The sequence below is a fragment of the Carassius auratus genome, chromosome 6 (assembly GCF_003368295.1).
Source record: "Carassius auratus strain Wakin chromosome 6, ASM336829v1, whole genome shotgun sequence".
NCBI lineage: Eukaryota > Metazoa > Chordata > Actinopteri > Cypriniformes > Cyprinidae > Carassius > Carassius auratus.
In genome coordinates, this window is record NC_039248.1 from 19547921 (window position 1) to 19575805 (window position 27885).

Here is a 27885-nt window from a genome sequence, read left to right on the forward strand (position 1 = left end):
TTTCTATGTATATTTATGCTTTAATTTGAAGAGCGTAATCAGCCTGCGTACTGCATAAATATCTTAAATTGTGTTCCAAAGATGAACTTTTTGTGATTAATGATTAAAGACAAGATTCTCATTTTGGGGCATCCTAACCAAAATATAATAATGTAATTCCTCCAAAAGTGTGTTTTTTTTTTTTTACTCAATCCATATGGATTGTCTGCCATTATGACATTTAAGATTTTATTTTTATTTGTATTTGTTTGCCAATTTGACTAAGATCAACTTTCCACCATGCACACCATGTACAAATTCTTAAAAGCTTTTTAATATGCTAAGTTATTCACATGTAAGACTTCAACTTATGTGGCATGAAGATGTCATCTCATTTACTAGATGATAGGTAACAGACAGACACTGGTCAAAATATTGTAAAATCTTGGAAACACTTGCATACACTGATGTATACCTTTCAGATATTAAAGTTGGACAACAGTAACAACATTAATTGTTTCTCAATTAAGTTAATCAATCAGCTAAATAAGCAATGTTGGTGCTTTTTGTAAATTATAATTAATAGTTTTATGGACGACAGATTTGACAGTATATTTAAAAAAAAGAATCACAAAGCCACAAATTGAACTGTACACTACTGTCATATGGTCTCAGTAAGATACTTCTTTAAAGAAATACATACTTTTATTTAGCAAGAATTCAATAAATTGATCAAAAGCAACACAAGTATTTTAGATTGTTCTATAAAGGTATATTTCAAATAAATGATGTTCTTTTGAACTTCAAAATCATCAGAGAAGCCCTAAAAAAAATGTAAATGTTGAAACATGAATAATAAAAGAAATGTTTCTTGTTCCTTCAGAGATCATCCTGATTTGGTGCTTATGTGACACTGAAGAAAAATTCAGCTTTGCCATCACAGGAATGAATAACATTTGAGAATATATTCAAACAGAAAACAGTTATCTAAAATTGTACTATATTGCACAATACAGCTGTTTTTATTGTATTTTTGATCTAATAAATGTGGCTTTGGTGAACATAAGAGACTTCTTTAAGGATTGGATTTGATGGTGCAGAGGGATTCTTTAAAACACAGTTGAGCTGGATAAGCAGGATATAAGAATGAGTGAGCGTATGACCAACTGACCTGTCTCTAATAAGATTGTTAAAGTGATCTTAAGTAAGCCTAGATTACAGAGCGTTTTCATAAAGTATCAGACATGTGGAGTACACTCAAACCTGTTGATTAAACCATTATTGGATTTTGGGCCCTTTCATTTTGGGGAAGCTTAAATCAGAACGAATTTGAACGAGATACAGCTATTTGGAAAAAAAAAGTAATATTTAAACAATTTAAATATTGAGAAAATCGCATTTATAGTTTTCAAAATGTATATCAAAATTAAGTTTTCATATATAAACAGGAAGAAATGTAAAAAATATCTTCATGGAACAAGATATTTACTTAATATCCTAATGATTTTTGACATAAAAGAAAAATCTAGAATTTTGACCTATTTCAAACATACCCATGCAACTTATGGTTTTATGGCCCAGGGTCTCACACACACACACACACACACACACACACACACACACACACACACACACACACACACACACACACACACACACATATATATACATATTTACCCTATTTAACGTTATATGTATTATTTCACATTCATAGCCTGCAAATATTCAAGGCAGAAAATATGCAGTAGAATAACTGAACTGCATTATTGTAAATACTGCTCTCAAGTGTGTATGTTGGCATTTCACAGTGTTACAGTGCCATCTGTTGGTCAGAAGCAAAGAAATGTAAATATTCGCAACCATAGTAGCCAAACAATAATAATAAAGAACTAAATAAAGACCAGCTAGGAATGACCTGTTTGCATTGGCGAACTTTTTGCGTGCATGTGTGTGAGAAGTTGGTTTTTCACTCAATATTTCCCGTCAACTGTAAACATAATCTCTTTAGCAGACAATGTTTACATTAACTCAGATTAAATCAGGATAGTTTCACGTATGTATTTAATGTAATCGGATAATGATAAAGAATCGACCTCTGTTCAGATTTTCAAAGTTAAAAGTTAACTCACTGAATTAAATGAACTTACTGATGTGAGGGCGCGCGTGGAAGAGGCGCTTCCTCGTCTGTTGGGCTCCATTATGCGCGGAAACGGGAACGCGCATAGATTTGGGAGCCTAGGAAATTGGCAAAATATTAATTGTCTCTTATGGACAATTAATAATACAATAAGAAAACATAATTATTGTTATTTTCTTCATTCTGCAGCAGGATTGGTGGATTCATTCATAAATGTAATTTCTTAATTAACTTATATCTCTTATGTCTCGAAATAAATCCGTTCATCTGTTGGTATTCTCAGTACAAATACATTGCTGCTTAAGGCGGAAGGCCTAGTCTATGAAAACAGTAAGATTAATAAAAAAGCTTTATTATTTATTAAAATAATATGTAGTACTGTTGCAACTAATTTACGTACAACCACTGAGCCATAACTGCAGTAAATAGTTTATTTTCTGACCAGAAAAATAGACAAGAAATACGTGTATACTGTACACACATTCTAACTGATACTCTGACATATATAACAAGTTTAATACACCGAGTTACATTCAACCCTCATTGCATCAAAAAATCCCATACACCGAAAATAGATGACATTTTGTAAACTCAAAATATTTGAGTTTCAAAGAACACAGACCTCACTGACAAAATATACATTCATAATGAATGAATAAGTCCAATGTAAATGCACACATGAGAGGCTATTTCTTCACAAAGCTGATATTTTGACGGACGCCTCTTCAAAAGCCCCTTCACTTATGATAACCTGGACTTGATGAAGCACCTGAAATGTACAAACAGCCACTAAACCGTGACTGTGACCACAACACTTCTTCGGACTCTTCATTCCATTTAGTGTGGTCACTTCAGTCTTCCTAAGGTTTCCACGTGATGAAGATGGAAAGCAGCGAGTTCCAGCAATGACAAGCCGATCATCAACCCATCACTGAGACATTCAGAGTTTATACTGTGCTTGGATGCCCTTATCAAATGAGCCTGGAAAATCCAGCTGTAAACCCTAAGGTATGAAATAGGGAAAAGATCCATTCCTAGTCAAATGGATCATAAAAGAGTCATGTGAGACACTGGGTTGGTAGGAGGAGAATTTAACAAAAAAAAAGTTACTCGGTTGAGGGTGGAAAATAGGGCTGCACAATTAATAAAATTAAAAACAAAATAGCAAAATTGGCTTATCAAGTTGCGCTGTTTTCTTTTACATGTGAACTGGTTCCAAATAAATGCTGCTTTACATAAACTCATTTCTGCAATCTGTTGATGAGCATTGTGCAATAACAAAACATGCATCAACCATTTTCACAAACTGCTAACGAGAAGCTGGATGTTGTCAACAAAAGAGAAGCTTTAAAGGCTCCCTGCAGCTGATGGTTTAAACTAAGAAATCAAGACAGCCATAAACATTAGTACTATAGTTTTACAGTTGTGATCTAAAACAAAGTTATTATAGTATTTATTTAAATAGACCATTCTGTATTTTACATTTATTGTATTATTTTCCATTTAGCAATACAAAAAATAAAAATGTTAATAATATCAATCATGATTTTATAGTCATATTGATACATAATCACATTTTTGGGGCAAATTCTGCAGTCCTACAAACAAGCACAGAAAACCTGGAGCTAAAATATAATTTAAATGTGATATTTAAAATCACAATTTTTATCAGGAAAAATGTTATCATGATTTTCCAAGATCATGCAGCCTTGCCCTTTACAAAAATAATAATGAAATAAAAAATTTAAATTGAACTCGAAATTTGTATTCATTTTTTATTTTTATTTTCTCAAATGGTGCAGCCCTACTGAAGATCCTCGCTGTGGCATTCTGTGGACCTCCATCCAATGAAGAAAAACATTATCCCATGTTACCACCAAGTGGTGCTGTTGTTATTATTTCAGGGAGGATTAATGCATTCAGTCCGAAACTGAGGCAGATAAAGAGGAATGCTTTGAGATGCATTGGAATCGATGGCTGTGGATTTTTTGCCTTCTAGAAGAGGCCTGGCGTCCACCTTCATCTCATTATTTTCCTGTTCAGTCTGTGTTTCCGCAATCTCCTCTTCATCTTCTTCCTCCTGCTCTTCGTTCACTTCGAGGTAGTAGAGGTCTTTGGCTACACCTGTGCTTTCTGGTGCTTCATAATCTTGATCTGATGTTTCCGAGAACTCTTCCACAGAGTTATAGGAGCTGGAATGGCGGGGATTGGTGCTTTCAGAGCACGCATGGCTCTCCAGGTCCCAGAGTCCCCCAGGGAAAGAGCCAGAAATGTCTGAGTTGTTGGCAGAGAAGTTGCCTTCGTCACTGGAGCTGCTCAGACTCTCCTGCTGCTCTCGAAGGAGACTGGGCTGATGGGTGAGGAGAATGGTCGAGTACGTCACCGAGGACTGGCCTGATGTGTCTGGAGTAGCAGCAGCAGTGGAAGCCTCCAGAGACAGAGGTTCGGAGGAGTCTGCTAGAAGGGCAGAATCTGTAGCTGTTTTGTCTCCAGATTTAAGAATGGGAACTTCATTGTCTTTTTCATGTTCAAGCGTAACAGGATGAGTTTTCTCAATGATTTCCACCTCACAGATGCTCTCAGAGACCAGCAGCAGTGGACAGGCAGTGAGACCCTCTGGGTGAGGGAACAGGTTCTCTATGGTGTCAATCTGCAAGGAGAAGGTAATAGATATGTTGTGGAAATGTACTAACCAACATGTACTGAATGTGTTAAAACTCTTTCTCCTCCCAGCAGAGCATGCAGCATATGTTTTTACCCATATATCATGTACACAATTAAATGTCTTTCATTTATCAATTAAACAGTGCTCCTCTATTTGAATCTGGAATGGATGTACTTCATTTTTAGGTCACACTGACCTGCCTGAAGTCCATTCCTTTGGCCCAGGAGCATTTGTTGGGGTTTGGAACATCCTTCCACATGAGTTTTCTCATCCTGTAAGAAATATGCACAGGTCAAGCACTGTTTGCAAGCCAACGCTCTTCTAAACAAATATGCAGGTGGATTTTTGACGTGATTTGTAACGAGAAAGGACTTTCTTTACTAGAACTATAGACTTTTTTGTTTCATGAAGTTAAATGAACATTTATTAACAAAGTTCGGGAGGAGCACGATCAGATAATCATCCAATTTGGCACAGGTGCATTTCGTTTAGCTAACCATCTTAACTAGCACAACAAGTGTATATATATGCAGCCTTCCTACCTCCTGTCCTACGACAGTTTTTTCGGCATTCCTCCTCCACCCCAACTCCTCACTTCTAATCTATTTTTATCCCAAATTATGGATAGGGGGAGTTCTTTGGGTTCAGGCTATGTGCCGGGGATCCCGGACCCCTCCCCCAGGACAGCACGCCAAAATATGCTTACTATTCACTTTCAGATTAGATGTAAGGGTGAACTCGTGAACTGATGGACTGGAGTCGTGGATCAGCAATTTAAGCAAATGTTAATTTTGTTGTTAACTATTGCTTAATCAAAATCTAGAGTAGACAGATTCCATCACCCACATTGTAAATTCCAAACCCTCAAATAAATTTGCCCTCTTGCCACTCCTTACGAGAGCAAGAGCTTTTTTGTGGTAACACAATGTCACAATATTACCTGAGAATCAAGTCTGAGCAGATGATAAAGTTATTTTATTTGTTACCTTAATAATCATCTCTGGCAGAACTTGTGAAATATTTACCCTCAGGCAAACTACTCTATTGCTAGGAATGAGCACTATTGCAATTTATGAGCATTGCATACTATAAACCAATGGATGTATTTTATTTCTGACATTCATTGCAACCAAATATCCCATACAAATCAGCTTACGATGCATTACTTTATTTCAAACAACTGGCCTTACAAAATCAATATAGATTGTAGCCTCCAAAGCATTTTAAAAAGGTAATTCAGGTAGATAAACAGAAAGTCTGAACATTTTCCAAGAATTTTTCCTTCAGGCCATCCTTAGCCTTGGGTTTATTCTCTAGATTAACCCATTATACACTGGTACAGCAGGGACATCCAGTATTAATGTGAACAAATAACAGCTAAAAGCATTGAAACCCTTTTTCACAGAAAAAACATAATGGTACTGTAACTATATTTATTTTGTCCGGAAGAGGATAATAAGTCTTACTGGTTTTGTGACATCAGAAGAGTGACAAACAGCACCACTGACAGGAACGCAATGATCAGTAGGAGTATGTATGCTGCAGGGTCGCCCCTAGTAGCTGGATCACAAAACCAAAGAAAAACACATTTTTCTATCAGATCCATGTGGTGTTCGTTGACTATATTTGCAAAATGTGTAAAAACCCACCAGTGTATCGCACCGACTCCCCTTCACCATCCACAAACACCGGATACAAGGTGAACTCTTCTGAGCCATAAAAACGACCTGTACAAAAACAAATTACACTGTCAAAAAGATCATTTACACTGCTAAGGATAAACCCTTTGTCATTTCTGTCATGAACCGATATGCAAATATGAGGAATATGTGAAGAATATCAAGTAAAACATCGTACGGCAAAGGGAGAGATCTCTTGATGCGGACTGAACTCTGACCCACTGCAGCCTCTCAGTCAAAGACACGTCCTGTTCAGGGTCTTTTTTCAGGTCTAGCCATTCGATGACAAATGACTGAGGCACTGGATGATCAGATAACAGGCTCCAGGAAAGATACACACAGCTAGAATTTGCAACTGCGCTGAATGAACGTATGCATCGTCCTAGAAAAGGAAAGAAGGACATGATTAATTCATACATATCGGGGAATCTAGGAACAGATAATAACAAGCAGGAACAAAATATCAGAGTACCTTACTGTTGTCATGTTTCATTGAAAATTTGTAATAACTAAATCAAATCTCCATCCCAAACAACCCTTTCACCGAACAAACAACACCAAGCTTCTATCAAAACAATTACCAGGACAAATTAGGGCTGGATGAATTAAAGGAACATCAATAGGCACATAAATAGACAGGTTTTGTTTGAAGGCAAACAAACGAAAACATTGATAACATTAGATTGCTTTAGACCGAAGTGAAAGAATTTCACGGGATGTTACAGGAAGGGGATGAAGCAAGTCAGCTCACGTTTGGGTTGATGCAACAACGTCATGTTTCGATTCCGTGTTGAGATGCCCAAAGCATTGCGAGACATTATGGTGACTGTGTGCGCTTCCTTCCTCCACTGGAATGAGTGAAACTGAGCCAATGTGGTTTCATTTGACCACACGGCTCTCCCCGAGGCCTGGTGTTCAATCACCAGACCCTCCACACAACTATATGGATCTCCTGCTAGGACAGGCTGCTGAAAGTGAAACATTCGAGCTCAAACTTTTTACATCTTATACTTTATACTTAATTTGTTGCTAGAGTAAATCAATCAAGTCAGTCTTTACCAACCTTAATAATAAGAGTGACGTTTGTCACATTTCTAACAGGATCCTCTTGTATAACACGCCAGAAGTCTGGTCCCATCTCTGGTGCTGAAACCACACACCATACAGTCATGATTATCTCTTATGCTCAAAAAGGTATATTAAAAAAGGTTTGGGATATGGGCTGGGATATAGGGATACATTTTCAAAAATGTTATACTCGTCAAGGCTGCATTTATTTGATCAAACATGCAGTAAAAAGAGGAACACTGCATATTCCAATTTAAAATAACATGATCCTTGATAAATAATTTTAATATGCTGATTTGGTGCTCAAGAAACATTATTTATTATTAATCTTATAAATGTATTTATTTATTGATTCCATTTTTAACGCTATGCCAGCATCAAGGCTATTTTCATGGCTAACTCTGAATAAATTACACAAGGTACAGTATACAATTAACAAAAAGTTGTAAAAAAACATTTCAGATCTACACTGTGCTACTTAATATTTACCAATATAGTAATATAATACTTAATATTTCAGAACATAATAACTGCAAATTGGCAAAAAAAGTTTTACATTATTAAATAGATAATTATATAACTAATTAACAACTTTAATAAATGTCAGTTAGAATGTAAGCATTTTTCATTCAGTAAGCAAGATTCTTTTTTACCCTTTTTCTTTCATTTAGATAGTATAATCATAGAAAGTAAAGAAACGATTCGACTGGAGAGAGAGGAATGGTATCTGGAAAAGCTGTATCTTGAATTTGGATTGCGCCAAATCGAGTTCTATGACTTTCTAGAAAGTTAAGATAAGGGACAGATCTTTCTTATCTGTTATTTGGAACTTCTGACTACAAACTTCCATTTAAGTCTTCTCTCTGCTTAGAAAAAGGTGTGGCAAATTCCTACAACTCTGTACATATTGTAACAAAGAAAACAAAAAAAACCTTGAATGACTCTGATTATAATATCCTGTAATGGTGATGACAATCTGCTAGCAACGGTTACTTCAAAAGCATGAGCTCTGGCACAGGCAGGCAGCTCTTCACTAATATAAAGATAATACGAATGGTATTACAAGCACATACTGATCTTCACCGCAGCAGTTATGTTCCAGCTCACATTCCTACAGTGATACGCAAGTCATGGTGGGTGATATGTGGTGCAATTTCCATTAATCAAGACTTTCTAGCCAAATTTTGTTCAATTCAAAACATTCCTACTACGGAGACATAAAATTACGATAAAATTACGATCACTTCAGTAACTCATATTTAGGATGTCTGTATGTTTAATATAATTAAATGTAAGAAATTAAGATTTTCTGAAGTTTTAAAAAAGAATGTAAGTTGAATATATGTGTTTATTATTATTTGAAATTGTTATCAGCCCTCTTGTAAACATTACATTAAGTTCCCACAAATTATAAAGTTACTCATCATGACTCACAGACACACAGACGGATATTATGAAGCAGGTGTGTGTTCAGAATAAGAATGAAGACTCACGATGGCTTTCAAGGCCAAGATGAAAGAATTATTTACTTTGTCTAATCTGATTGTTTTTATCTTTTCAAATCAGCTGGCAACTATTTTTTTCCCCTGCATATTCTTTTCAGCAGTTAGTTTGGTCTGGCTTCATTGATTTAGGTTTTGTTTTATGCTGCTGTCATATATATATATATATATATATATATATATATATATATATATATATATATATATATATATATATATATATATATATATATATATATATATATATATATATATTAGGGGTGTAACGATACGCGTATTCGTATTGAACCGTTCGGTACGACGCTTTCGGTTCGGTACGCGGTACGCATTATGTATACCGAACGGTTCGTTGGAGTAATTAATTATATTTGGAAAAAAAAAAAAAAAAAGAGAGAGATAGAAATATAATGATATGCGTTCAACAAGGTAGCCCAATAACCCAAACAACGTAACAGGCAACGCCCCTGACACTCCCGAAGAAGAAAAAAACACCATCTTATATGTTTATGTTAGGCTACTCAGCAGGCGCTCGCTCACTCAGTACGCGCTGAAGGCTCGTTGCAAAATAGCCAATGCGTTTAACAGACTAGAAACATATCGCATATCGCTCCTAAAAACGCGTGGAAAACGCTAAGCGCGTCTTTCTCCTCCTTTCCAAAGCGCTTGGGCAGAAGCGCTCATGAGGCGTCTGTCTTTGCTAAGCAACAATGACGTGCTCTCTCCATGAGACGCGGAAATTTCAGCGAAGGATAAATGGATTTGCAGCTCTAAAAATCGCTTGCAGTAGCTCTGCTACTAAATTTATTTCAAAATTGCAATCCATATACAACTACGATCAGCTGTTCCTTCATCTTGGCTGAGCTCTCAACCTTGTTACGGGAAAGGATGAAGCTGATTGGTTGGTTCTTGTCACATGACCCGCGGTGCGCTTGCGGCATTCTGAAAAGTTGAGATGTTTTTACATTTTGCTGTATCTAAAACGTATCGAACCGAACCGTGACATCAGTGTATCGTATCGAACCGAACCGTGAATTTTGTGAACCGTTACACCCCTAATATATATATATATATATATATATATATATATATATATATATATATATATATATATTAGGGGTGTAACGATACGCGTATTCGTATTGAACCGTTCGGTACGAGGCTTTCGGTTCGGTACGCGGTAAGCATTATGTACCGAACGGTTCATTGGACTAATTAATTATATTTGAAAAAAAAAAAGAGAAATATAATGATATGCGTTCAACAAGGTAGCCCAATAACCCAAACGACGTAACAGGCAACGCCCCTGACACTCACGAAGAAGAAAAAACACCAACTTATATGTTTATGTTAGGCTACTCAGCAGGCGCTCGCTCACTCAGTACGCGCTGAAGGCTCGTTGCAAAATAGCCAATGCGTTTAACAGACAAGAAAAAGAAGATCCTCCAATAACCAACAGGTCTGGTGTTTGGGTGCACTTTGGATTCTCTTTAAGCTATAATGGTGATTGCAAGAGAGTGGTGGATAAAAAAACAATGGTATGTCGCATCTGCAACATAACAGGGTACACCAGCGGGATTACAAAAAAAAAAAAAAACACCAGCGGGAATACAAAAAAAAACATCACCTTATTCTGTCAGTATCTGGGAAAAGACGAAAAAAAGGAGAAACATACACGCAACAAACTATCCCCGCAGCATTTAGACCGACATTTCCAACTGATTCAAACAGGGCAAAAGACATCACCGTGGCGATCGGTAGGCTTCATTTACGTTATAGCCGCGGATATAAGACCTTACTATTTACCATTCATTCTATCATCACCATTATAGCTTCCAGGGAATCCAAAGTGCACCCAAACACAAGACCTGTTGGTTATTGGAGGATCTTCTATTTCTGGTCTGTTAAATGCATTAAACATTTTGCAACGAGCCTTCAGCGCATACTGAGTGAGCGAGCGCCTTAGGGGCCGTTCACATATCGTGCCTAAAAAAGCGTGGAAAACGCTAGTCGCGCTGCTTTCTCCTCCTTTCCAAAGCGCTCGGGCAGAAGCGCCCCTGAGGCGTCTGTCTTTGCTAAGCAACAATGATGTGCTCTCTCCATGAGACGCGGAAATTTCAGCAAAGGATAAATGGATTTGCAGCTTTAAAAATCGCTTGCAGTAGCTCTGCTACTAAATTTATTTCAAAATTGCAATCCATATACAACTATGATCAGCTGTTCCTTCATCTTTGCTGAGCTTTCAACGTTGTTACGGGAAAGGATGAAGTTGATTGGTTAGTTCTTGTCACATGACCCGCGGTGCACTTGCGGCATTATGAAAAGTTTAGATGTTTTTACATTTTGCTGTATCTAAAATGTACCGAACCGAACCGTGACATCAGTGTATCGTATCGAACCGAACCGTGAATTTTGTGAACATATATATATATATATATATATATATATATATATATATATATATATATAGTGTTCCTGTAGCTCAACTTGTAGAGCACTAGGTTGGGGGTTTGATTCCCCGGGAACACATGATATGTAAAAATTGATAGCCTGAATGCACTGTAAGTCGCTTTGGATAAAAGCGTCTGCTAAATGCATAAATTTAATTTTTAAATTTTAATTTAATATATATAGACAAAGTACTGTGGGTTTCATCATAAACATTGCTTACATAATTTTCTTGTGATCACCACACAATTAAAGCTGGTTATTTAATATATTATTGAAGAGTCTACAACCATATCGCTCTCAACATGTTTTCAATTTCATATAACTAAAAAAGATGCAAAATGATGCATGTGTCTTAGGGCTTCTGGAATATATAGGCTAAGTAATAGTAGAACAGCTTATATTGATAATGTTACCTTTCCTGTTGTAAACAGCTGAAGTGTAACCCATACTCCAGTCACTCCAGTATCCAGAGCCATTCAGTCTTCTACAGCGAACTTCTACTTTGAACTGAACACAGGACTCTGCAAGCTGAACCTCTGCCTGTGGTTCCAGAAGGGGACCGATTACCTGTAAGGGACATAACACTCATCTGTAAATGCCACAGAAAATTGCAGACCTCATACCCGAGTACTGAGTATAACCATCTTCCTTCTGAAATCTAAAAGGGATAAATTGAAAATGAAGTGCTATGAAGTTTAGTGGGCACAGTAGAAGAAGGGATTTTAATTTAGGATCAATTTAGCTTGTCATTTCAATTTCCAGCATCTCAATGATAGAGATAAAAAGATCAGACCACAGTAATTCATTGCCTGCCCTCTGCATTAACTTAAATATATTTTATTCAGCTTTCTGGTTTCATTTTCCCCCTGAGACCCCAGCTTCCAGAAACATCTTCCTACCTTCCACTGTGTATTTGGCATGTCACGCAAAGCCACGAAGCGGAACTCGTACTGCATGTCGTATACTGGCAAATTGGGGCGTCTCCAGCTTACACTCAAGGTTTTATTTGGCAAAGTGGTTGCTTCCAGATCTGAGGGAGGATCTGGTTTCACTGAAAAAACAAACCCAGGGGAAACTTATTCAAGAGAACATTGTTTTTACTCTAAAAACATTTCACAATGATCAATATACACGAATAATCAAAATATATTTTTTAAGAAATTAATACTTTCATTCAGCAAGGCCATATTTAAATGTATCTAAATTGAATGCAAATCAATGGTGTTCCTTAGAACTTTCTATTTGAAGAATCCTGCAAATATATATATATCCTATTCCTCCAAAACAATAGTCTTTAACTGTGAAAATACAGTAATAAGAAATGCTTCTTGAGCACCAACTCGACATATTAAGATGATTTCTGACTGATCATGTGACACTGAAGGCTAAAGTAAAACAAAATGTATTAAAATAAAATAAAAATATTTTAAATTGTAATAATACTTCATAATATTACTGTTTTACTATATTTTTGGTCGAATAAATCCAGCCTGAATGAGCATAAGAGATTCATACAAATTCCAAACTTTTAAACAGTAGTGTATGTTTATAGATATGTTAAATTATAGTTAATTCTACTGTATATTCAGAAGTCGACAGAATTCCAAATGGATTTCCAAATGGAATACTGCTGAAAAATGTTTGGAACTCACCATAGTCAATGGGTGCAACGTAGACTGGAAATGACCTCACTTTTCCATGTCCTCCTTCCACTTCCAACCAGATTTTGTAGCAGGAGTACAGACTAAGGTTTCTTAAAGTGCACTCCCTGGGGTCTCCTGCTCCAGATGGACACTTCATGTTTTCTTCATCTTCTTTGCTGCCCTCCATCTCTGGTATGGTCTCACACATTGATGTATATTGTCTACAACAAAAAGTAATATCTTTACCATCTTTGCAATAAACAATCTGGCTGGAATAGAAATAGATGAGCTGTGATTGTGTTCACACCTGTAAAGTAGTCTGACTTGTGCCCAAGTGATCTTATTCCACTTACAGCTCATGGTGTCCACCTCTGAATTCTTGCTCTGGCAGGTCAAATCTGCATTAAACATCCCTGAAAAAAGAGACACTTTAAAAATGTATTGATTTTTAAGAAAGCAACATTTTATTACATTTCTGTCCTCCATAATTTGAAGCTTACCCTCTGTGTATATTTTGGCATAGGCGATGATGCACTTGAACCTCTCCCCCCACTGGTGGCAGCACATCAGAGTATCAAACCCTGGTTCATCAACCGTCACAGTGACTGCGCTAACCTGATCGTTGATTACCCTGTACTGGCTTTCTGGAATCTTCACCTGCCCGTTAAGCATCCACACAGCTTTACTAGCACTCCAGCTGCGGTTGTGGAAGACGGCGTAAACCGTGACCTTTGACCCTGGTGTCGTGAAGATTTCAGCAGGGATGTAACTGACTTTAGGAGCAGAGAAAGATAGAGAAAAAATTTAAGCAGGTGTTTTTTGCAGTAAACATGCAAATAAATAAACCAGACTTAAAGGGTTAGTTATGTTGCTGTCTATGCAGGGTCATAAAGCTCTCAGATTTCATCAAAAAAATCTTAATTTGTGTTCCGAAGTTGACTAGGTTAACGATCCCTTTAAGAAAGTATGTGGCATATCAGCAAGTCAGCGAATCTCTTGACAACATGTCTGGTTACATTTTTTTCCCAAAACAAAATTATATTGCATCAGGAAAATTAAGCCTAATTTTGTACTATTAGGATTTATACATTGTGACCTTAAAAAAACTAAGCATATTTATCCTAAAATTAAAAATAGCATAATATAGCTGAAAATTTCAAATTTTCCATTCTTAATCTTTTATTTACATCTCTAATTTTCATCATTATTCTTAATTATCATTTTCATTACATTTTCAACACTGTGATACAGTAGTTTTCTTACAGGATGAAATATGACCTAGACATGCTTCTGACAGGTGTTGAGATTCACCCTTGTATTGATTTTTATTTACCCCCGATCCCATCTTGGTCCCTTGCAGCGAAAAGAAAGTAGGTTTATTGTAATGCTAGTGAACCACCTGAAGCTTAGTTGCTATGGATACTTGCGCAGCATGGATTCTGGAAATATACAACTAGCATATCAGAAAAACAATGTAAGATCCTCCTTTAAAAAGCTTACAAGCACATACAAAATGACAGGTGCTACATGAGTAATGCATCAAAGTAGGAAAACAGAGACAGAATCAAGTATCTTGTGATAAATCAACCTGAAACTGTTGAAACATTAACTAATATGCAGACAGCCCAAAGTGCAGCTACCTGTAAGTGCAGCATTAGTTGGCAGCAGTATTTTAGACTGGCTAAAATAAGAATATAAATAAGCACCCACCTATTAGTGTCAGTATTCAGCTAAGATAATAAATAAAGCTCTATTCTACAATGGGACAGTGTTATAATATGGTTTATCTAAAAAAAATCATTTTATATATATTTTATGTATTTTTATACTAAATATCCACTAAAGATATATAGTGCTCACATTCAACTTCTTTGAATTTAAGGATCTTTTATTGGCCTAAGACTGAACAGGATGCCCAGAGAAAGACTTTTATTATGCAAACTGGTGTTCCGTTTGAATTATGAAGGCGTTTAAAGGCGACATATGATGCGATTTAAATTTTTCCTTTCTCTACGGAGTGTTAGAGGCTCTTGGTGCATGAAGAAGATCTGTAAAGTTGCAAAGACTAAAGTCTCAAATCCAAAGAGATATTTATCAAAGTTCAGACTGCCATGACTCCCTCAAACAGCTTGTTCAAACACTCCCCCACATGTCTACATCACTGTGTGGAAATATTTGCAGTAATTATGGGCATGGAAAATTGGATATTTATGTAAATGTGTGCACAACCCCTATGGGGAAGTGGGGAAGTCGTGGCCTAATGGTTAGAGCGTCGGACTCCCAATCGAAGGGTTGTGAGTTCGAGTCTCGGGCCGGACGGAATTGTGGGTAGCGCATGAACAGCTCTCTCTCCACGAGAGCATCGCATCGAACCCCCAACTGCTCCCCTGTCGCCGCATCATAAATGGCTGCCCACTGCTCTGGGTGTGTGTGTGTGTGTGTGTGTGTGTGTGTGTGTGTGTGTGTGTGTGTGTGTGTGTGTGTGTGTGTGTGTGTGTGTGTGTGTGTGTGTGTGTGTGTGTGTGTGTGTGTGTGTGTGTGTGTGTGTGTGTGTGTGTGTGTGTGTGTTCACTGCTCTGTGTGTGCCCATTTCGGATGGGTTAAATGCAGAGCACAAATTCTGAGTATGGGTCACCATACTTGGCTGAATGTCACTTTCACTTTCACTTTCACTTCACTTTGTACAGTGTAGATCTGGTTTAAAAGTATTAAGTATAACATATACATTGCAAATGCAATGTTTGACCTTGGTAACCAAGCAAATGGCATATTAATGCTTCCTCAAAACATTAGAAAACTGACTGTTTAGCACTGCCATTAATTCAGAAAATGAACAGTGTATTGGATGCATCTTCTAGAGGACAAATCAAACAGATATTGTGAGTGCACAGCAACAAGCCAAAGCACCATACAGATGCAGAGTAGCAAAGTATATACAGTATGAATGTAATTATCCAATGTCAAACTCTTAAAGTGGAGGCTTAGAGAATACAATGGATCTCCCTGAAAGCGAAATATAACTTGAACAGCAAAAGCACTAATTTGCATGAAGTTTGATGTATACTAAAAGCCGCTTTTAGACTGAATGATGTTAGGTAAAATGTGTCCACCTGTGCACTCTAATGTTGAGAACAGAAGGCTGTAAGCCATGGGAACATGAGCATACCAGGCAGCAACATTTTGAGAACCTTTCATAAATGTCATTATTTGCATATATTTACTTATTCACTATACCTTATGAGTCATTAAATGGGAGGAGGTCTTTGACTTTGTAACTAAATGAATTCATTGACTAGATGTACAAGCATACCACATAAACAGAATTGGTACGCACAATTGATGTATTGCAGATCCTTACCATCCAGTGTGAGACTAAAGGGTTGGCTCCATTCACTCCAGTAGTTGATGTGGCTTTGGCAGCGCACTTGGACCATGTATCTAATCCCAGAACTGAGCTCATTCAGAGAGACCCAGGAACGACCTTTGACCTTCACCACCTAAAAAAGCCATGGTTCAAACAGATTCATTCAAACTGTGTAGGTTAAACAAATATCTATTGCTCACAGAAGATGTGAGTAATAGTCAAAATATTTTTATAAAGGTCAATTATTAAACCCTTTCACATTTTCACAATCATATGGAAAATCTGCAGAAACTTGCTCATTTAAATATGTCAGATTCATTTAACTAAGACATTCATTAAAACAGTATTCATATTCAAAGTTTTTTTGGATACATATTTTTAGATATATGAAGACTATATTGATATTTACATTATTCTGTAAACCCTTTTAGTTTGACGTACAAATCAATAAAAATTCAATACCAAATCAAATCAATACAAATTAAAAAAAGGGTTCATATGTAAAAGGGTTTAAATTTGATATTTTAGAGTCTGTCCAAATACTCAAAAATGTATCCGAGTGAAAAATCACACTTTTGACAAAAATGCGAAATGAGATCATTGGATAAAGATCTGGTGAAAGGTACATTTAAATCCCTTTAATCATCAACCATGCAAGAGCTTATGCATCTGTGGCATTCTCTGGGAGCCTGTTATACAGTAGCTCTCACAAATATTACTTTGTAATGTTATTACCAAACATTCATCACACCAACAAATGAGTTCAATTACCTCCCACTGCTGAAGCGAGGAATTGGATGTGTATCGGATCTCATAGTTTATGGCATCACTGTTAGGTTGTGCATCACTCCATCTGAATATTACTTCGCCTTCAGTCGTCACATCATAATGCAGATTAACAGGTGGCTCTGGTCTTCCTGTGAAAAGGAGGATATGTACAAAATATTTATATAAACCTGTAAGAGTAATCGTGATAGACCATAATGACCATGTAAGGGCAACAACAGCTCTATGTCTAGACATCCCAAAAGTAAGACACAGTCTCATAATGATAATAAGTCTAATAATATTTTTGATGATCTTTATGAGATGTTGTTTCTGACATTTCGCCATTCATGAGAGTGTCTTCAACGGCTGTTGGGTGGGGCATGTGTAAAAATGCGGTGGAGGGTGTGAATATGGCAAAAATCACCAGTTTAACATCTTGACATGATCACAGGGGAATCCCCATTCTTAAAGACTGGCAAAACATCTTTAGCAAATGGAAAACCAAGCCAGATGCCTGCAATGAAATGTATTCATTCTACAAAGGTCTGATGGTGAACCATTTAGAGAAATTAAGAGAGTATGTGAGCAAAAAAAACAAAAAAAAGTGCTAGTGCGTGCCAGGGCCAGTCACGTTTCCACTGTCACTTCCGGGTCTTGATCGTGCCTCGTCGGGGCTTCCTCTGGGCCAAAGGCCAGGGTTTTTTGGCCCTATGAAAACCTTGGGCCAAAGCGGGCCAGCTGAGGCTAGAGGAGTGATTATGAACAAAAGTGGGGTTTCTCCGGGTCTGGAGAGCGTCAGCGCCGCGGATCATTTCAGAAAGAGTTATATCACCAGTATTAAAAACTTTTAAAATAAGTTGAGCTCAAAACTCACTTTCAGTCAGCAGTGTTTGAGTGTTTGAAATAACTTGATCCGATGTGGATTACAATCACTAAACAAGGCAGAAATATTTATAAGCGATGTAAAAGACTATGCACGCTAAACATTAATGTTTCCATAGTAAACATGGTAAATGCAACCACTTGGAGAAATCAGATGTCAGCTTCTTATTCTCTATCACGATGGTGTATTTATTTAGTAACTTATATATCTGTCATAAGTCTCGTCTCGAGAGTTTAGCTCCACGTAGCCTATCATAAAATTATAATCATGTTTTTTGTTCGGGAGCTTTTATAAAAATAGAAATATTATCATTCATTCTAAATGTGACGCACAGGCTAACGTTACTGTGGCTACAAAAATAAATAAATAAAATAGAAATAATTTTTTTCTGTGTGATTAATTTTGAGTCCTGATAAATGTATTCATTATGATCAATGTATCACTTATTCTATAGTAAAACATCGATGCTTTTGAATTTTTTGAATATTTAACAAAGTATGCAAACAAACAGGACACTTTTATCGTGTTTGTTTTGTGATTGCGCTAGTTCCAGTGACTTATTTCTCATTAGTTTTTTGATAGCTTATCTTTGTCGGTGAAATGGTGGAGTTGCGTGACATTGTACCCGAGAGGCGTGTAAAGGATCGGGTTTTAGTGAAGCGCAGCGGAGCTTCAGGCTCGACTGTGGAAACGCAGCGCTATTCTGGCCTCGGTGCTACAGGTCCGAGGCTATTAGCCCCGCCGGCCCGGCCCGTTTAAAGCCCTGGCTCGCACTGGCCCGACAGTGGAAATGCGGCTAATGTACTTCAAAGAAAAGAGGGAAGTGAAAATGTCAGAATAAGTAAATGATGACAGCGTCTTAATTTATTTAATGAGTATCCCTTTAATCTCACTAATCTTACTAAAATGTTAAAATCTTGCTTTGTTAAAAAAAAAAAAATTTTGTACCTTTACAATGACTAAAAAAGAGCTTGACTTAAGGTTTGGACCTGGTGAGTGGTTTAACCATGGCATTGTGAAAATCCATTTCAATCCACTGCCTGGAAAAACACTTGAGAGACAGATGTGTATTCTTTAGCCTCCAGTCCAAAAGAACAAACACACCTTAATAAAACACCTGCTGCCCTAGCATCAGTCTCCATGAAGCCACGGGATAGAGTCGTCTATTTACAGGTTACTGTGAAGATGAATTTTAGTTCAGTTTTCTTCACAAAAAAGAACTTTGTTTAAAAAATAACGTGACATTCTGTATGATCAGTCATTTGTACAAATGTATCATCGCAATATTTTACATTAGTCAGTAATGGAGAAAATGTTTGGCCTTTTCTACTTGAGTTATCAAACTAAAACAACAGTTTAACTCAGTCAACAACACTTTAAATCAATCATGAACAAAAATGTTTTAGCAGTTTTCCCTGAGAAAGGTTTGTGTCATGAGACCATGTTTAAGACCTGTGAGTAATACAATAGGAAATAACAAAATCTGCAGTACATTTATGCCAAAAGGAAACTCAGCATTTCTAAGAATTTTACATCCCTCAAAGTAAACATGGATGGGAACAAAGGAAATGAAATAGGCGGTTGCACTTTGTAACATAAGACTGACTAAATCAGCATTATTTGCAGAACTGTTCTGGAACTCGCTTACCATTCAGTCAGCCGAAGCTAAGCAATCAGATTACAGTTTTTACTTAATGACAGAGCGATAGAATGACAGAACACAAGATAAAACAACAGACAGACTGACAGATTGGATCGAATGATAGATATAACGATAAAACAACAGACAGACAGTCAGACATATAGATAGACAGACCAGAGATAAAGCTTTAAATAAAACTGTAAATCATAATGCAGTTCTTACGCAGAAGATGCGTGCTGACTTGCATCTTGGGTGACACTGCAGTACTCCCATTTGAAGATATACTGATGTTCAATGAGGCAGTTGCATCATTGCCATGAAGAGAAATGGAGCACATGGCAGTATCTTCCCCGGCACACTGAGCAGCATGGTTTGCTTCATCTGAAAGTACATTCATCTGTACACTAAAAAAAAAATAAAGTCAATTATTATATCTACATTATTATACTTAACAGTAGATCAAGCCTCTAAGGAACTAATACAAACAAAAATATTTATCATTTGGTGTCGTCATATACAGCAGAGAAAACGTAAATAATGTTAATTAAATAATAAAGATATTTTAAAAGTTGATCATTAATGATATAGTATACAGTCTAGATGCATTATATCATCTACTTAATCCTCACAAATAGACACAAGAGCTAATCAGCAGTCTGTGGAGAGCAGAATGAAAACAGAGGACTCACACTAATTGAGGTCTAACAGTGAGCGGGCTTGCAGTGGCTGCTGCTCTGTGGCTCTTTGCATTACAAATTAAATTTGTCCGTTCACCTTCAAGCCAGCACAGGATGTCCAAACAGTTTCCTGAAATGAGATTGCATTCCCTTGTTAGCTTCTCATCACAGCCTTTTGCAATTAGAAACCTCAAGAAATAACATCTGCAAATTATTCCTATCAGAACACAGCCTCGTTTCATGGTGTGCAAATAACATGAAAGATACAAAACACACTGCTTTGACTTAACATAAAAAATCAATTATTCATAGTCTAGTTGAAATTCTGTCAGGATTGTTTTTAAGTTTAAACTTGCACCATTTGATGAGTCCAATTAAAGTAGATGGGAAATTTTTTTTTTTCTTTCATTTTATGAATTTTTTATAATGTTAGGGGGAAAAAATAAGCATCCACCTCTGAGTATTTGTAGTGATTCTTTTTTTGTTTTTGCAAGCCACTTCACACTTTAATAGGATTGCAAACCTTAACTTATTTTGCATTTTATAAATTTATTTGTAGACTTTAATTATTGTCCTGAGGCCTACCGTAGAGAAGAGAAAGTAATAAGAATTGATTAGCATGTAATGGCACCCATCTACTTGTCTGGAGAGGTCGATCCTCTTAGTTTCTCTGGTTCACAGCTGTAGCTAAGACATCTTCAGATAACACATAAGGTCATCTAATGCAAATACAAACAAAACTGCTCTTTTGAGACCTTAAAATGGCAAGACTGAGTCATAAATTGCCTTTCATTTATTTTGGACACTACTGTTGAAAAGTTGCGAGTTGTGTGATTTTTAATGTTTTTGAAAGAAGTCTCTAATGCTGCATTTATTTCATCATAAACAGTAATAATGTGAACTATTATTAAAATTTTAAATCATTGTTTTCCTTTTGAATAAAACTGTGCTTTACATGACTTCATTTTGAAAATGTCATTCCAAAAGCAATGACTGTAATATCGCACAGAAAGGGTGGGTGATTTACTTGAGAATTCTGGTTTTGTAGCATTTTGCAGCTGGCACTGTCCTACAGGTGAGTGATCTGAAAGACCATCGTCAAGTGTCTGAGCAAAGGGCAGCTCGCAACACAGCAGAGCCTTCCACTTCATGTCTTCATAAACCCCTCCCCTGCCATCAGAAGGACTTAAAGCAGCAAGACCTGGAACACAAGGATCTCAACGTGAGTGACACGGATTCACAATACTATTCAAATTTCACAAACAGTGGGAAACAAAAACTCGAGGGACACAGACCTTACATATAAAAGAAAAATCTATTGACAGATTCAGTTCTCAGAAGTGTTCATCTGAAAGCTACTCAAGGACGACTCTACTGTGTAAGACTGCAACATAAGCGAGCCATCATACAGTGCATTTCCAAACAAAGATTTAGTACTTCTGAGTGAAAAAGTATGTACTTACTCAAGAACATCTTAACATTTCAGTTTAGTTTTACATAAAGACTACAGTTAATTAATTAGATGTAGTGTGTTAAATTTCGGCACCACTAGATTTGACACATGGAATTGCAAAAATAATGACTATTTTAAAAAATTTCCCAAACACTCTCCCAACTTCCATTGGCTGTAAGACAGATGCCCCCAAATAAATGCCAATAGTTGTGTTACTGTGTCATGCTGGCCAGGATGATCAAAAAGAGCAATAGTGACACAGTATTTGCATTTTACTGAATATCAAATGATATGCTCACATTTGTCCCTGCATATTATGCTAGGATAAATATATTTGCCATCAAAATGTATACATTGCTGGCCAAATAATTTTTGTGATAAATGGCTGACATTACTATTTTACTGAATCAATTAACTGAAATTATTGAATTATTTTAGATTTTATTTTTAATCATTTTCAATACAGGTGTCACAACATTACAACTTATGGTTCAATATGAAATATAGATATACATTTTGAGAATTTCTAAAGACTATAGCATTATAGCGTTATCAAATTATGTTTTAAAGAGTAACTTTAAGTTATTGTGTTGAAGTGTTAGGTGATGGAAAAAGTAATCTAAATGTAAATAGGTAAAATGCATATTCACAGTTTGTTATATAAACACTGATCAATACTGATAATTTTTCTTTTAATTACCAATATCATCCGATAATCGATGTGGGGCCCAGGGCCCATGCCCTTTCTCATCTGTACATCTCTCTGAATGTGAGGCCCCTAGGTGACCGTTAAAAGTTTATAGTCTGATTCATGATGTGGGTGTAATCATCACCCTCCTACACCCCTTACTTTCAATCTACCTCTCTCTCTCTCTCTCACTACCTCTCTGTCTTCTTCTATCTCTCTGTCCATTCATCTGCCTCCTGCACTCTGTGCGCTCAACCATAACCCACACTAATGCATCTCAGAGGTGGCCAGAGGGACTGCTGACAGCTGGTGGGTATCCAGCATGCTATGTAGGTCTTTGCCTCGACAGCAGATAGGAAATGGGAAACAATGAAAAGACACTACATACAGAATTTGAATGAAAACAGGAAGTGTAATTTTAGCTTAATGCATCGACGACTCACCTTGTGAAATGGTAATGAAATTCACAAGAAGAGCAAGCATGATAAACAGAGACCTGCGGGAAAGAGAGGACATCTGTAAAATGGTTCAGTATGGATATGACTCACTACCTTCTTCCACAATGGAATAATCAAATCTCCAAGCTCAAACAGCGTGACAGCGTTTAGTTTACTCATTATATGACAAAACCCCATCCCAGTGCCAAGTCAAAGCACTTCTGTTAATGTTGTTGTTGTTGTTTTTTAAATGCTTCGAGCTAAATTAACTAGATTTTTACATGTTCTTATTAAATTCTGAATGGAGCCTATACAACATCAGCATCACATTGCTAGCTTGTTGTTATTATTATTTATTTTTTTGTATGATTTAAATAGAAATACTTTTTATGAAGGCAGTGGTTAAATAGCAATAGAAGCCATTTACACTATTTTTCACTAAGTAAAAATAGCATATTTTCTTAGCGATGGATGCTATTAACACTACGTGAACATAGCAGTATTTTTTTAGTGATATGCTATTTACTCTAAGAGCAAATAGCTATAGATTCTATTTTTACTATGTTAAAATAGCAGGATTTCCTGCTATTTATACTACTTAATGCAAACGGTGGCAATTATCTGCAATAAAGCATTGCCTACACTACATCAACTCTATATCTTTTTTATTGAAAAAATTGAGCTGACGATTGAAAGCCATCTTTTGTAAAAGTTGTTGGGTCGAGTTGGTGTTAATTCCCTCTGCCAACAACGCGGGGTTTATTAATATGGAATTTTTGTTTTCATTTTAGTAATTATAATAATTTAGTAATTATTTAGTAGTTTTGCGTTTTAGTAATTTTATGTGCTTGATTTTTTTTATGCGTTCATGTACTCTACCAAAAAGCTTCTGGTCCCCAGTCACTTTCATAGTGTAGAAAAAATAGTATGGAAGTCAATGGGGACCAGAAGCTTTTTAAAACATCTTTTTTTAACAGAAGATAAAAAGTCATGTAGGTCTAGAACAACTTGAGGGAGAGTAAAGGATGACAGTTTTCAGTTTTGGGTGAACTACAGTACCCCTCTAAATGTCCAGGCCTGATGGTTACTGGTAAACAAACTTGGTTTGCTGTCTTTTAATGTATTATTTTGTTTTACAGCTGTTTTAATTTGCCTATTGTTGGTACAGTGTTGTAAAGTACTTTAGTCAGCTCCGGTTGTATTTAAACTGTGCTATGTAAATACAATTTTACTGTATTGTATTTTCAGTAGAAAAGTTTAAGTAACATTGCTTAAAACCACACTGCATGCCTCTACCCATCAAGCTACATAGTTTGGAAAACGTTAAGAAAGGGAAGTTAGGAGAATGTGTCATCGAACTCATCTCTTAAAGGACTTTTGTCTTCCTTAACATCAAGATTTCAAGAAATAGGAAATATTGTGCAATACTGTGCACTGTGTGCAATGTTACTTGGCTAGTTGTACATATTCCACACCAAAATGACCAAATTACTCACAGAAATACAAATTCCATCTCATTAGAAAATGAATCAATCACTTTGAAAGCAACAGTCAAGCTAAAATCAAGCCCTAATAAAATCTAATTAGAGATACTTACATCATTTCATATGATTGTGAGCATAATTTCTCTTCTTGATGGAGTGATGGAGTACAAGAGAGGAATGACCTCTGTGTGGGAAGATAGACAAATTTGATTTAAACTTAAACACTGAAGAAGATGAAGAAGACATGAATTGTTTTACTCTCTAAAGGGATGCAGAGTCATTTCCTGAGTCACTTAATGGAAAATAAAGCAGGCAAATTTTTTCTGGCACACACAAAAATTTTCAGGCAGTAATATGACACCGGCTTCAAGTGAATTACCCTGCTCTGACTATATTTGCTTTTGATTCTCTGGCTTACACTCTCTGACAAAACAAGTCACTTTTTTATTGTACAAGGCATTAACATGCATGACTGCTTCCCTCTTGCTTTTCATGCCCTTAGTTCCTGGATGTACTGAAATTGTAGATCAAATTAACAAAGTGCTGTTTTGATTGTGTGCCTGCGCAAACATGTTAACGACAGCAACACCCATGTTTAGCATTTCCTGGCATTTTATTCTGAACAGTATTGTGAAATCTAAAGCCTGTTTTGCCACCATGTTGCGATGAGTCAGAACACAAATGACCTAATGAACTAAGTAAATGCATAAAAAAATGCTTCATAACCTGCAAATAAAACACTACAGGCCCCATAATGCAATGCTTTCTAAACCATCTGTTAGAGCCACCTGGAGCTGCTGCTGAACCAAACATGATATAAGATAATCTGACATAAAACCAGGTCATACGTCAATATGCAGTGAGAAAAGGCAAGTGGTCATTCACTTCAGTAAAATCTTTTTTGCAGAAAGGCTCTTGTAATGTAAACATCTCATATATTCATATAAAGTCCCCTATCAAATATCAAAAACACTTTCATGATGTCCAATTTTGGGTCAACGACATGAAACCGAATGCTAACCAAAATGAATATTAGATCGGGCAAAATACTAGACCATCTCAAAGCTGATACATTCAGTGTGTTGCTTGCTTAGATTATTGCAATGAGGAGGGAAAACTGTAATATTGTGAAGCCACTCGATGGAAAACAGTCCAGATGTTCTGGGATAGGACTTATGTTTAACCTATGTGTGAATTAAATGGTGCAGAACTATTAAATGTTGAAATAAATAAATAAACAAACAAACAAACAATGTTAACCCATAAATGACCGATTTAAAGTGACACAACGGTGATAATGCTCTAAAGCAGAGGTGTCCAAACTCTGTCCTGGAGGACCGGTGTCCTGCAGAATTTAGCTCCAACTTGCCTCAACACACCTGCCTGGAAGCTTCTAGTATGCCTAGTAAGAACTTAATTAGCTGGTTCAGGTGTGTTTAATTAGATCAGAGCTAAACTTTTCTGGACACTGGTTCTCCAGGACAAAGTTTGGACAGCTTTGCTCTAAAGGGATTTGAACCCAAAATCATTTAAATTAATTCTAATTAGAGGATTATGAATTTATCAGTGTATCAGAGTAAATAATCAACTGGAATAATTCCTCAAATGCCATGCCACATCCATCAGATTTTCTCTACTTGATGGTTTCCTTTCAAAAATTGGTTCTGAAAAAAAACACCACATTCAAGTTAGAGAGAAGACCTATTCTAGCACATCTGGATGTTTTCCATTGAGTGGCTTCAGTGTATCACTGTTTCCCTCCTCACTGCAATAGTCAAAGCAAGCAACACATTGAATGCATCAGCTTTGAAATGTTACTATTCTGTTAATATTCATTTTGGGTGGTGTTGACAAAATTTAAGCATTATGAATAAAATAATCAAATTTTGTAAAAAATTATTTCCACTGTGGTATGCAAGCTTCTGGTATAGCATTCACAAACTCTTTCTTTCATATATTACATTATATTATAATACATCAGCTATATAGTATATATTATAAACTAGTAAAAATAAAAATTGTATATATCAAGTTAAACCATACATTGTAATTATGAGCTCCAGAAGCTCTACATAGCTTTAGTGTAAAAGTGATTCATACAATATTCCTTTGTACTATCATGTAACACTTCCTCAAGATTATATTTTGTGCTTGATTTTCTCATAATTTTCCATACACTGTGCTGCACCAGAAGTTCTGTGGCCAATGCCATCTCTTATTTGTCTCGTATGGGTTAATAAAACGGTCAAACAATGAAGCTGTAAGCATATTGCATTTCTACTGCATTTATTTGTAACGTCCAATGTTACACTTGTAACTTTTTCCCCATCAAATCCTCAGTTCACTCCACATGACTATAAGACCATTCAGTTCTACTGTTAACGGACACATCCAAAAGAGATGATTCTCTGTTTAATGAGTCAGTTCAGTGAGTAATTGACTCGCGAACCGCTCGGACATATATGTAAACCGGTTCAAAAGATTCATTAAAAGTTCAAACTCAACACAACGATTCTTTCACGATTTGGACACCGCTATTATGGCCACGGAAACACTGACATTGCTCTGGACACAAAAAAGGAAACCCCAAGATAATGAATAATACTGTCACTCATATTCAGCTACTAAGTAAAACCACAACACGAATCGTGTCGGTGTAACATTAATCTGGAAGAACATTATTAAGTGAACACTTAAGACTGTTTGGATAAGCACGCACAAAACATGTCACTAAATTACAAAAAGTGAGTAAAGAAACAGAAAACCAATAAACAGGTCTTCGTGGTTTTATGAATAAAAGACCTCAAGCGCGATAAAGTGGCTATCTAAGAGTGAAGGACAGTTTAACCGCTATCACAGCTGCCTGAGACCATCCGTCTGAACTCGGTGTGAAATATGTGCAGAATGTCTCACCTGAGGTGATCGCTCTCTGGCTGTCCGTGGATTTGTTGCTACTACACTGGCAAGGTCTTACTGTAGTGCCCTTCTTCGCTTAAAAACGAGGATAAGGCTCCAAGTCCAGAGTTTAGCGCTTCTTCCTGTAAAGAATAGTGTCTGCCGTCGGTTATACAGACTATACAGAGAGGCGTGAGACTTTCCTAATGTTTCCAGAGCTCTGCATCCTGATTCCTGAGCTCGAGCGCTGCCCGCCGCCGCCGCTGTGAGGGAGGGGCACCAGTCACGGAGCCTATTGCGTCAAGCCATAATCATCTTCATTGTTTAAATTTTGGCAAGGGAAGGAAAGTCTGCAACATTTTTATTTATTTAACAACGTACACACCTTCCTAGAGGAAATGTCTGAATACTGCTTTATAGTAGATACTCAATTCCAGTGAAACTCACTCAGCTCGACTAAATATATTCTGGTT

General features: G+C 36.6%; 1 protein-coding gene across 3 annotated transcripts; it reads right to left on the minus strand.

The window, feature by feature from the left end:
* Nucleotides 1-2533: 2533 nt before the first annotated feature.
* Nucleotides 2534-27653, minus strand: lepr (leptin receptor). Of its 3 annotated transcripts, XM_026264893.1 has the most exons (20): nucleotides 27431-27653; nucleotides 24631-24701; nucleotides 23040-23092; nucleotides 21483-21656; nucleotides 20468-20585; nucleotides 20001-20182; nucleotides 17257-17402; nucleotides 16480-16618; nucleotides 13622-13894; nucleotides 13429-13534; nucleotides 13131-13342; nucleotides 12378-12529; nucleotides 11892-12045; nucleotides 7524-7606; nucleotides 7212-7428; nucleotides 6639-6842; nucleotides 6431-6508; nucleotides 6248-6341; nucleotides 4978-5053; nucleotides 2534-4766 (listed from the first exon to the last, which is right to left on the minus strand). In XM_026264893.1, exons 2-20 carry the CDS (start codon nucleotides 24633-24635, stop codon nucleotides 4017-4019), a joined length of 3216 nt encoding a protein of 1071 aa, XP_026120678.1. In that variant the 5' UTR covers nucleotides 24636-24701; nucleotides 27431-27653; the 3' UTR covers nucleotides 2534-4016. The 3 variants fall into 3 exon arrangements, with proteins under 3 accessions (XP_026120678.1, XP_026120676.1, XP_026120674.1); XM_026264891.1 differs by lacking the exons at nucleotides 24631-24701; nucleotides 27431-27653 and having other exon boundaries at nucleotides 7212-7425; nucleotides 23040-23112; XM_026264889.1 differs by lacking the exons at nucleotides 24631-24701; nucleotides 27431-27653 and having other exon boundaries at nucleotides 23040-23112.
* Nucleotides 27654-27885: the final 232 nt, after the last annotated feature.